This window comes from Centruroides vittatus, unplaced genomic scaffold (genome assembly GCF_030686945.1).
Source record: "Centruroides vittatus isolate TY-2023 unplaced genomic scaffold, ASM3068694v2 contig_950, whole genome shotgun sequence".
NCBI classification, from domain to species: Eukaryota; Metazoa; Arthropoda; class Arachnida; order Scorpiones; family Buthidae; genus Centruroides; species Centruroides vittatus.
This window is the reverse complement of record NW_027122629.1, coordinates 816630-829210: the sequence shown is the minus strand read 5'-3', so window position 1 is coordinate 829210 and position 12581 is coordinate 816630. Positions and strand designations below refer to the sequence as shown.

Below are 12581 nucleotides of genomic sequence, written 5' to 3'. Positions count from 1 at the left end.
AAGAATTAAAAAAAAATAAATAAGAATAAAATCAAACACTATTGTATACAACATATTTATTTTGTACTCGTTCTGTTCCTGCTTAGTCTTGTGTTTTTTACATTTAGCTCTTATAAAAATCCTGCCATTTTTCTGACTTTAAATGAGTGTAATTCGGAAATAAGAATATAAAATAATAGTTTAATAGTGTTTGTAAACAATTGTATTGACGTAATTAGGGCATTGGAACAGCTACATAAACAATACAATTAGAGCACCTTACTGTATAAGCAGTAATTAACATGTAAGGGAAATGAAAATTGTAAGAAATGTGAATAAGCCGGAAATGAAATTAGGATAAATAATAAATTTATATTGATTAATCTTGTAAGAAAAATCATTTTTTGCGTGTTATAAATGTCACTTTTCTAATTAAAATCCCTTCAGAAATGTATAACACAAACTTAATTTTACCACAGGGTATTATTACCATAAAACACAAGTTGATGTGTATTTTAAATCGTGTGACATGATTAATATCTTAAATAGAAAATAAAATTTAAAAACTTGGTCTACAAATTTATTTATTCCGGAAGCAGGTTATTATTATTATTATTATTTATAATAATTTATAATTAAAATGTTATGTGTTTAGTGTTTCTATATACATTTTGTTTCAAAAGATAAATCGATGCACCTTAAAGCTGGATGCAATAGAAATCAAATATTGCACGCGAAGTGGTAGTGAAAGAAATAAAGCATTTATTACAACCAAAGAAGGAGGCAAACGGGGTAAAAAACACTTAAATAAACACATTACAGCGCAAAGATACATCATTAAAAAACAGTTTCTTCACAAATGTTGCGTATTAGTCTAGTTGTATTGTACAATTTATTTGTTTCTGTAGCTGTCGTACGAGATATTCTTTCATTTGTAAACCTTTATAACTTATCATTTACAAATTATGCATGCAAATATATAACAATCAATATAATAATGAAAGATGTTTTCATGTCTTCGGTGTCTTAACATAGTTCGTAGCACACGTGGCAATTCTCTTTTAATTTATTCTGGGTGTGGTTTAACTGCAGAAATATTAATTTAATAGTTATTAACATCGAATCAATAACAATTTCACCATAAAAAATCAAATGTATTATTGAATGTTCCAATTTTATAAAAGAAAAAATAATTATTTCGAGTTTTATTTAAATTTTTTTCGCTATTACATCCAAATTTTCTTAGAATATAAGTAATTGATCGCACGGTGTGAACTGACTATCTTCCATAAATCATTGCAACAAGTTAGAGTGAGTATTGCTAGCTTATAAGTGTATAGAATCGAAAATGTTACAGCATAATATGTAAATTTTTCTATTCAATAAATTGTTAGTATATTTTTTTTAATACTTCAGGATATATTTTCAGTTAAATCATGTAAAAATATAACCTTATTTCAGTTTGTAAGATCTTATCTCAAAAGAAGTTTTCATACTTAATTAATCTGTTCTACTTTTCTAATTTTTTGGAAAATTTATTATAACATGTGTATGTTTAAGATAACACCTGTACGACTATTCTTCCAATTCGATATAAAGATCACACTGGTATGTTCTGTACCAATATAACAATAATACAGTGAAATACTAAAGCCCAGAGTTTTCAATAAACGTGGATTTGTAAGATACATGAATTAAATAAGTGAGAATGTTTTTATACGGAGAAACCTCGGTTATTGTGGTTTCTATTAACGTAACTCAGTGTTATTGCGTATATTGATACCATACTTCATATCCCGATTACTGCTCGAGTTGTTCCAGTTTTTTTGCACCGAATAAAAATTTTCATTTTGCCTCTTTTAGCTCAAACTATAAAATGTTGGATTCTTGTTTTTAACACATTTTGTTTTGTTCACATTGTGGCCGCCAGTGCCAGAGATCCCGAACACTGTCTGGCAACACTTGCCAACAAGAGTTGGCTGGCAACGTGAAAAAGAGGCGCGAAAGTTCGCGGGATTTTGCCTGGGTGTTGGCCGAGGATGTCGGTGACAGTTCCCACCTTTTTTTGTTACTGTCGTGTTTGACTGCTTAGCGTTAGTTCTAAAGATCAGTAGGATCGAGTGACAAAACATAAAGCATGCACAACTCGAACATCATTGTTTGAGACCATTCCAAGACCGTGAAGTGTTTCAACAATGCTTATTTGCGTTAGGTTGAAATTTATCGCAAGTTCTCCAGTATTATTCGAACATTTCTTGCTATTTTTGTCTGCGAAGCCTGTTTGACAAGCGAGAAAGCGAAATCTCGCGATTCAAAAAGCGATATTTTGGCGGAATAGTCCGCGAGATTTACTCAACGGTTTTTACTTTCTACTTATCTGGCGGATTCCTTAAAAGTGGTCCCATTGTTTAAAAATCACGGTGACAGATTGGTTAAATCGATAGTAAAATCACATTTCTTATTGGAAGCCATCTTACCAGAATAATCCACGATTTAATCGTCCTCCGACTGGCTGGAATGTTTGCGGATCCTCTAGATTTCAAGTAGAAAATCCACCCGCAAACCGATTTTACACGATTATGAAACGTCTGCCAAAGAGGAAAATTTGCGATGGCGATGAGAAACCGCATCCTCCTGTCTTTCGTGTTGCAAAGGGTAATTTTGAAACATGTTTAACATTTCTTCATCACAAGTTTCAAAATTCCTGTTCTCGATGAAGTAGTAACCTCATAAAAGAGTGCAGTTCATTTTTCTACATAAATCTTGAATTTGTAATTTTATTAATTTTAGAAAATGGTCCTGGTCACCCAACAAACTTAATAATCTGTATCAAAACGTTAGTCTCTTTTTTACAGTCAAATAGGACTCTATGACTCCAGCCTGTGGACGAGAGGTTCATTTCAACATTTGAAGCGTACTGCCTACGTAAGAGGCAATTGAGGAAACAGCGGGAGAAGAATATTTTATGAAATTTTAAGGAAATGTTACCATTAAAAATGTTCTTGAAAACGTTGATGAATCGCAAAGAGATGTTACGGGTATTAACACGAAAGCTGTTTAATAATAAATCAATGAAGAACTTATTCATCTGAATGCAGAATGACCATACGAGGCTCAGGATGATAACATTGGAAATGATGAAATTAAAACAACAATGAAGGAATTCACAATAAAAGAACTCGATAGAATGTTTTATGTCCGTAAATCTTTTTAGAATTGCCAATCATTATTGTACTTTCATTAATGAAATTAGTCAAGATAATCCTATGGGCTTCTATGTACAATTATGTAAATTAATTCTAGGCTGCCCGAAATCCGTCAGAGGACTCTCAGCTTTGCGATTATATAATATGAATGCTGTCGTGGAGAATTTTAACGAATTTTTAGTGTGTAGACGTCGTAGCCTACAGGAAAAGGTCGACGTCGAGATCATTTTTAATCTTGTGATGTTCTTTGATTGTGTTCATAGGTTGTTTTGGAAGTGTTGCTTCACGTCGCCGGCTGATTTTTATGGTTTCTGGTTTGGAATAATAGGATGTTAATAGGCAAAGAAACTCAAAATTTATTTTTGTATGGTCTAACTTTCATTAATGAAATTTGCCAATCATTATGTTTTGCTTATGTTAAACATTCCAAGCATAGTGGATCTCCCATGTATGGCATCGCGTATCCAATAAACCAAACAGAAGCAATCATTATGAACAGGAGAAAAAAATCTATTTTGTCTATAAAAACTGTGTAATTAATAAGAAAGGTTAATTACATTATTAATTAACTTATGCAATAATAAAATATTTGAAATTGTTATTACATAAAATTCTCATTGTTGGATTATCTTGGCTTTATCAGACTGAAAGATCCATTATCTGAAAGAGTCAATAATATTCTTCGGAAGAGTTGAACGAATTTATAGAAAAGAAAACAATGGCAAACGACGTAAACATGGTTTTCAAGATATTCTGGTCATGTTTTTGGGTAATGGCACTGATATACTTTGCGTATCCCATCTCGTCATTCTGCTCGGGGTGGTATTCCATGCTGTCTCCTCTTCTGGCTTTCCTAGAGATGCATCGATTGTTAGAATTCCTGTTGGGATGCATCAATTTACCATTCGTCTTCGCAATATACGCTAAAGAGAGCACCCCGCTTTCGAGTACTCTCCCGAGGGATCGCTTACAAATGGAAGAAGACGAGAACGAGTAAATTTCATCATCAGATCCATGAAGACCCGTCGCGTTGTTTCTCGGAAAAATCGTATTAAAATTCAATTTCGATGAAAAATAATGGAAATTTCGGAAGAAAAATAAAATTATTTCTTATAAATTAAATAAATATTTTTTCATATAACAATTTGAAAAGAGTGTGATCATTTGTAGAATAATTATTTCAAATAAAATAATTCAAATTTTTTTTCTCAATAATTAATTATTTAAACAAAGAGAAATTGATAGCATATGAAAAATTAGCAATAGACTTTTTAATTTAACTTAAACTGTAGAAAATCTTAAATTTTACGATATTTTTTTTTTTTTACATTTGTTTATATCTTTAATGACAGATGGCAGCACAACGCAATTATGAATAATTTCAATATTTTTATAAAATGTTTTTTTAATATATTATTTATAAATTATAACATTCGGTTAATATATTAAAATCTTAAAATGATTATTAAATATTTTATTATAATTTTATCTACCTTAAATTACCCGAGTATGTTTTACATTTATACTTAAACATTGACAATGTGGTAAAATTAATTAAATTTGATAAAATCTAATCGATATAATTAATAATAACATTTTTATTTTATTTTGTTTTTTTAGTAGCACGAATTTTATGTATGCAAATTGAACTTAAACTTCATCTTTAACGCTATCATTATACTCCTTATAACACTACTTGGAAGCAATTACAGCGTAAAATTCAAGATGACTTCTAGAAAAAATTTTCCTAGAATTCAATTTACAGATCTTTTGCGTATAAAATATAGTAAATGGCATTATTATTAAATGCAATTTCTCTTAAAAAAATATCCAGGTCATTCTGTAAATACTGTTTTGGTATAAAGTATAAACAGTCATTAAATAAGAAAAAACCAGAAATATCTGTTCGTGTTCTACAGATTTTAATCTTTTATTTACTATTTTAAAAGTTTTAAATAAAATAATTATATTATATTAAAGAAAATTTCATTTATAGATTAATATAAAAACATTTTTTAACATTAGTCAAGCAAGTTTTCTTTTAGAAATTTAATATACAAAAAATAGAATTATAAAAATATTTTGTTTTATATTTATGAATTTTTTAAAGTTTTAATAATTAATTTAAGAAAAATTTTTTTTTATTTTATTTATTATTTATTATTATTTTTTTAAATAAAATTTTAACATGTTTATTTAATTAATAAATGAAAAAGTAAAACGAAATTTATTTTTATATTTAACTTTAAATTTCTAACTCTTTTAAAGATTTATTTATAAAAGTAATAAAGCATAAAGAATTTTCGGTTTATAAAAATTTTCAGGATTAATTTTATAAATACAGTCGAATCTCCAATGATGGCTACCTCTAAACGGCAGCCATTTTTTTTCCATAAATATATATTTGTGGGAAAACAAAAATGCATACAAAATACCCCCTAAACGGCGGCCATCTTTGAACAACAACGGCCATTTTCTTTATTTATGTTCTCGTCAGTGGACATTGTTCTGAAGTTTGACTTTATTTAGAATAAAAAAAAATTTTCAAACGTGTTTCTAAAACTATAAAAATAATTTTTACTTTAACACGTTTAGAAAAATCAACGTATATTTTTATTTTCTTGACGTTTATTCCATTTAAAATGCGTAAAATTCCTGCATATCATTATTATTATTTTTTTTCTGTTGTGGTGTTATTTATATTTAAAAATATACTGAAACCGTTCTGAATTATATTTAAGAATTTAATTATGTTAGATAAATTTAGAAAACGATATAAATGATTTATAAATATAATGTCAGCTTAAACCGTTAATAAAATGGAGCATAAATTAATATTCCGATCATTTATCTTAATCATAACAGAAATTTAGTCTTTATACGTAGACGACAAACAGCTAGACTTTTTCTTTTTAAAGCTTAAATTTTGTACAAAATTAAAATTTAAAAATTATAAATTTTAAATTATATTTAAAAAGATTTTTTTGAATTTTTTAAAACAAAATTTATCTTCAGATCTAATCTTAAAATAAAACAATAAATCATCCTCGCTTTGCTGATAATTTTTATTGCAAAAATAAAAAAAGAAAATTGTGCGCGCATGAATTGTTAGTAAAATATGCGAATTTTTATGTATTTTAAATAAATTTTTTTTTCGTATATTTTCGACGGCAATTATCATTTTTCTCCTCTCATTTATTGTAAAAGGATCTGCATAAACAATGGAAAATATATGAGTTCATTATAAATGATTTATGTTCTGGTAATGATGAGCTCTCTCATATCTTCTACAATGAAGCAAAAATCATAAATATCCTCTGAAATTGCCCTTCATAATGTCAGTATTTTCTTATACATATGCAAAAAAAAAAAAAAAAAATTATATAAAATTTGTAGTCACTTTTTTTTACACTAGGAGGTCTCTTAATGGCTCTAATTCTCACACGGCCATTTTAATCATGTCTAGTGATAGAAACGATTAAAATAGCCAGGCCCACAATGTAGGACCTTACGTATTATTCCCTCGAAAAATTCATGGGGTTTTTCATCTCCCGGATGCGATTCTGGATCCCTACAAAGGTGGGATGAGGCTTTAACCGATTCAGCATTCAATCAGTTACTATTTATATTTATTCTTTACCGATTTAATTACTTGTTTGGCTTATCAAGATTTATTTAGTTATCAATCTTTAAACCAGGGGTGTCCAAACCGCGGCCCGCGGGCCGCATGCGGCCAAGGCAAGTTCCAATGTTTGTCCTTACTCTCCCTTCCCTGCATTTGGGTCTATAATCCTTTTAGTACCAACTCCAGCTTTATTTAATATTCCTACTAGCGTTGTAAGATTTGGCTACTTTGCGCCAAATTTGGCTACCCTTTTTTTAGGTTGGCATAAAAAATATTATTTGGCGCATTGGCTACTGTTTGGGCTACATATTATTTATAAATATATTAGTTGAATAAAAATGCACTTTAAAATGGTGTTTCGTCGTATTTTTATTAATTAGAGACTTAAATAAAACAAATATTCGTGTTTTTCAAATAAATTTTTGTTCGTCTCCTTTATAATAAATGAATTTATCTATTTCTAAGTAAAAATTAAAAGTGTCTGTAGAAGTAATTTTTTAAAATATCTTTTTCGTTATAAAGTTTTAATATTTATTACTATAATCTAGACATGTTAATCCTTAAATATATTTTGTATTTTTAAAAATTGAGCCACAAGTATCTAGTAATATAAGCCATTGATCTCGTGTCAGTATATGTGTAATCTGTAACGGTATGCCTAAAACGCCCACTAGGGGCGCCCTAGCGACGATTTTAAATTAACAATAAATTATTATTATTTGTAAAATGAATTATTATTTATACCATGGAATGACTAGAACGACCACTAAGGGGCGGCCCGGGCTAATGGTATACAATATACTTGTGGCCCAAAACTCCGTGTCTTCTTCCAATGTGGCCCAGAGAAACAAAAAGGTTGGACATCCCTGCTTTAAACGAATGCAATAATGCTCCTCTCTAAAAGTTTTTTCTTCTCCTTCGCACAATATCGAGGAGAGTTAAAAATTTCAAAGATCACACAATAAACCCTACAGTTACTGTATTATTAAAGCTATTGAAAATAATTGGTACTCAAGTAGAACTCGTTAACCGACGAAATTGAAGCTTTTGAAGTTGGTTTTTACATACCATCTACGTTTAGTTGCTTTAAATATAGTAACAAAATTAATAAATTAAGTTGTCTGGATGTAGAAAGAGATTCATTCATTGTCGTTTATCTATTGCTTTACATCATTGTACTTGGACATTTCAACATTCTTCTCGTTAATTTTATCGTTTATAAAATAATATAATATAAAAACCTTAATATAAACTATTAAAATATTGTTTTAAAAGTTTTTTTTTTACATTTATAATAATTTTATTGGTTTGGCAATTAAAATTGTATTGAGAAACCTTCGAAATTTCGTAAAATGTATTTCAAATATTGCAGATTTAGTGCATTAAACTTTGTATATTTTTATTTGTGTGTGTGTATAGGTGCTGTTTGTGTAGGCTGTGTTGGTTTGTGTGTAGACGTATTGTGTGTATAAGAAAAAAATAAGTTAATTCTAAAAGTAATTGTGCATTTATTATCGTCTTTTATCTAGCTTTATAGCGTAGTTCATTACTAAAAAATATTCAATAATACTCGATATGATTAAATAATTAAACATTTTTTTTTAACAAAATGAGATTAAAACAACAACGATCATTATTTTTTCAAAAATAAAAAATAAGTAGTCTATTGTATTATTATTATTGTATTTTTCTCAACAGTTGGTGCTGCATTATATTATTTCCACCTTTACATATAACTGATATCGCACTTGGCAATGTTTCAATTCAAAGATGATGGTGTTAATATATGTCTCAACTTTACTAACGAATTTAAATTGAATCTATTTTAAATACAGGAAGCTTATATTATACGTGCATAAATTCAAATATTATATTCTTAATATAACTTTATAACATTGCGGTATACGTATAAAAATATATAGGCCTATATATTTATTTGACTAAACAATAACTGCAAATACAAATTTTTTATTTAATTATTTATCAAATTTCTGAAGAGGTACGTGGTTTAATTAACATTTAAACATTAATATACTTAATTTACAATGTAATTGCATCATTAAATATCTTTCACACACTTAAACTAATTTCTCAGACAGTTTTAAGCTTAAAATTATGCAAAAGTTTGGCTTTCAACGAAGATTTCGTCACGTATCTAAACGTATTGTTTATTCAGCGAAAACATTTTTTTTAAATATTTTCTATTTCAACACATTCGAGTGATGATTTTTTATTATTATTATTTGAATTCGAGGATTTATTCTAATTAAGCGTAAAAGGATATCTTCTTCACCGGTTATTAAGATCAATATCAGATTTTTTAAATATCTTTACCACACCCAATGACAATCATAAAAGAAAAAAAAAAATTTCCTCCCAAGAAAATTACCCTATAAAAAATTTACCTAAAAATAACTAAAATGTCAATATTTTCTCATTTTTAAAACAAATATATGTTAATCTAAAAATGCATTTTTCTTCTATTCCCCCCTCCCTTTCGCAGAGATACGATACAATAAAAGAATTCATATATATATATGTATATATTTGTTCATTAAACTTTAATTCATATCAAAAAAATAAATTTTTATACACATGACATCACTCTTTTTTTAAATTATAATTAAAAATATTTCTATATTTAGTATTTTTAATTGAAAGAGTGAGACTCGATGCTTATGACATTATTTTTTTGTCGCTTTAAGAAGAAGAAGAAACATACATAATGTAAGTTATACATTTAAACTTCATTCAAATTTCGATTAGAAACTATACAAAAAATTTCATAATAATAATAATGGAGATTTTTGGTTATATTTTTTTTTTGCATACATAAGTATAACGGAATGTATAAAGTATACAACATTCATCTTTATCACAGCATCTGTCTGTTACATTAAATGTGCGCCAAAACTTCTTATGTATACAGTGATTATTTTTGAATTTTATTATTATTATACCACGAATTCTCTCCTGTTCTCTCTTTTCTCTTCAGAACCATATCTTTGGCGACTGTTTTACGATCGTAGGCCAGTCCTATAAATGCCATCGTGTCGATAAACATTGTAGTGAGATTTATTTTCCACCCTAATTCGCTAGTAGAGTAATCCCAAGGAAAGGTATGATGATAATTATGAAACCCTTCTCCTATGGCTGCTAAAGAAACTAATCGATTCTCTCTTGGATTGATATTGATGTCGTATGGTCGATTGCCCCACATATGTGCTGCACTATTTACCAGCCACGTGTTATTCAACGTGAAGCAATATCTGAAAACAGTGGCTACATAGAAAGCATTCCAAATGGTCTCCCCCCATAACCACGAAGGAATAACTGTTGGTAGTATGAAACAACATGTGACCATCAACGGTATATAATACCTATACAAAAAAAAATAAAATAAACTAAATTTCTTGTACATATTACGCGTTATATAGAATTAAAAAAAAACTCGTGTACAAAACTAGTATAGATTAGGTCAGATTGGAAAGGTTTACAACAACAATAAAAAAATATTATTATATAATTATATATACTTGTTTAGCCAACAAAGTAACAGCTGTATATTATGGGGGTCAGTTGTAAAATGTCCTATATATAAGGCCTAAGCCTGAAAAAAACTTATGCAAGACTTACTTTTTCTGAAATTTTACTACTGGATCGTTAGCAACGTCACTTAAATCTACGTTCTTTCCTTTTTCTATAACGTCGGGATGTTTTCTTACTAAAAGCCATCCAATGTGGGAGAAGAAAAACCCACGAGTAGCGTTATGAGGATCCGCATCAGTTTCCGAATATTTATGATGTACCCTGTGATCCCGAGCCCATTCATAGATATCGTTCTGAAACGGATAAAAATAATAAATATTTAAACAAAAAAAGATTGTGTGTAGTCTATACTTTATGTATTATATAGCCTATATATTACATATTACATATGTTTATAATAACAACGTGTCTTCGCAAGCAGAAATCGAATAGAGAAAAATCGATAATATCAATATTTTCCTCCAACAGCAAAGTAAGAGTAAGAAATTAATACACATAAGATCTATGTGACCTATATTCTTAATTAGATTTTATTTAACCTAATAAAATCTTTAAAAATTTCTTTTTTTTTTCTCTCTTCTTAAAGTGAACTAAATTTTTTATTACTTGAAAATTTTTCAAATACATTAATATATAAAACCGTATGCGCAGAATATATACTGCATACCTTAAAATGGCGGTGCGCTTAATAATCGATAAGAAAAGAAATAATTCTGTGTATATATATATAATCTTTTAAATAAGAAAAAAAGACACTTACTTCGAAAGCTATGCAGTTAAAAAACATCAAGAGGACTCTGAGAGGCCATTTTGCCTTATACGAACGATGTGCCCATAATCTATGAGCTCCTGCTGTTATCCCCAATCCGGATGTAACGTATAGAAATAATGCTAAAAAAATAATAATATTATTATTTTATTTTAATAAATAGATATTTTTTTTAAATTTACGTACCGAAGAGTATAGTCTGCCATTTTGCGCTTGTAAAAATTAAAGTGAATCCATAGAGAGCGCCGATGTGTAGAAAAGCGAACAGTATGACGTTTCTCCAGACGATTTTTAGTTCTTGTTTAGGAGTTGCCCGCTTCGGAGGAGTAACAGTCTCTGTCACAGTCGACTGAGCATTAGGAGCCATAATCTATAAAAACAAGTAAACGTCACCATTAAAAACACACACCACACACAGAAGAAGATTCGTTTTTACAACACATAATCCAGACTAACAACTCAACAGGCTGCTTGCTAAATTTTGCACCATAAAACACGAAAACAAGATTATATTTAATATCTGAAATAATCCTTTGATTAATTAAATTTCGTCGAGTTTAAATTCTACTTAAAAGAAGCATCGTAAGAGCTTGGAAAACATTATCAGGAAGCCGTACAGGATATATATATATATATATACACACATATATAATCCCTAGAATATATTAGAAAATACACCAAACTCATCTCTTCCGGTTTTAAGAGACGTTAACATTGGATTGTATCCAAAATTTCTTAACTTCCTACTTAGCTTATGCAATAATGACATATGAAATGAAATTATATATAGAAATTATTTAAAATATCATATATAAATTTATAATAACTATATTTAAAATACGGTCTGACAAACGTACAGACGGTGGAAGAAAAAAAAAAAAACGAACTCGTTATATATATACTTAATTATTACGACAATAGATGTTACCTAAAAATAAGGAGAGGAATATCTAAAATATTATATATATAAATTAAATATACGATGTATTTCTAAACAGAACGAATGTATAAAACAAAGGAATATCTAATAAGCAGAGGGAATTAAAAAATATTTTAGTTAATAAGCTGAAGGAATAGTAGTAACATATACTTACAGAACCTGTCAAGCTTTACCGGTTAAGTGATAGAACGTTCTCTATATACCGCGTACAAGCCGTTCGACGTCTGATCACGTGGTACAGAGCCGAATGTGGGGTGATTCCTGTCGACTGGCTGGTTGAGTCACGTACTACTACATCACCTGACTCTACAGCACATCACCCCATCGAGTTCAATAACAACTCTCTCTCTCTCTCGTTATCTCCTGATATTTTCTTATATAAAATCACCGTACGAGAATTATTATTTAGTTTATTATTTAATCCGTACGTAAATACAATTGTCTTACGTAAGATAATAGACGTGACGTCATCGCTGTATCTTCTTCCATTCAAGCTTTCCAATATATATTTAT

The 12581-nt window shown here is 28.8% G+C and overlaps 1 protein-coding gene across 1 annotated transcript; it reads right to left on the bottom strand.

The window, feature by feature from the left end:
* Positions 1-9352: 9352 nt before the first annotated feature.
* Positions 9353-12330, bottom strand: LOC136985069 (acyl-CoA Delta-9 desaturase-like). Its single transcript, XM_067282270.1, has 5 exons — positions 12223-12330; positions 11315-11498; positions 11120-11250; positions 10447-10652; positions 9353-10190 (listed from the first exon to the last, which is right to left on the bottom strand). The coding sequence occupies exons 2-5, from the start codon at positions 11493-11495 to the stop codon at positions 9743-9745; spliced, it is 966 nt and encodes a 321-aa protein (XP_067138371.1). The 5' UTR covers positions 11496-11498; positions 12223-12330; the 3' UTR covers positions 9353-9742.
* Positions 12331-12581: the final 251 nt, after the last annotated feature.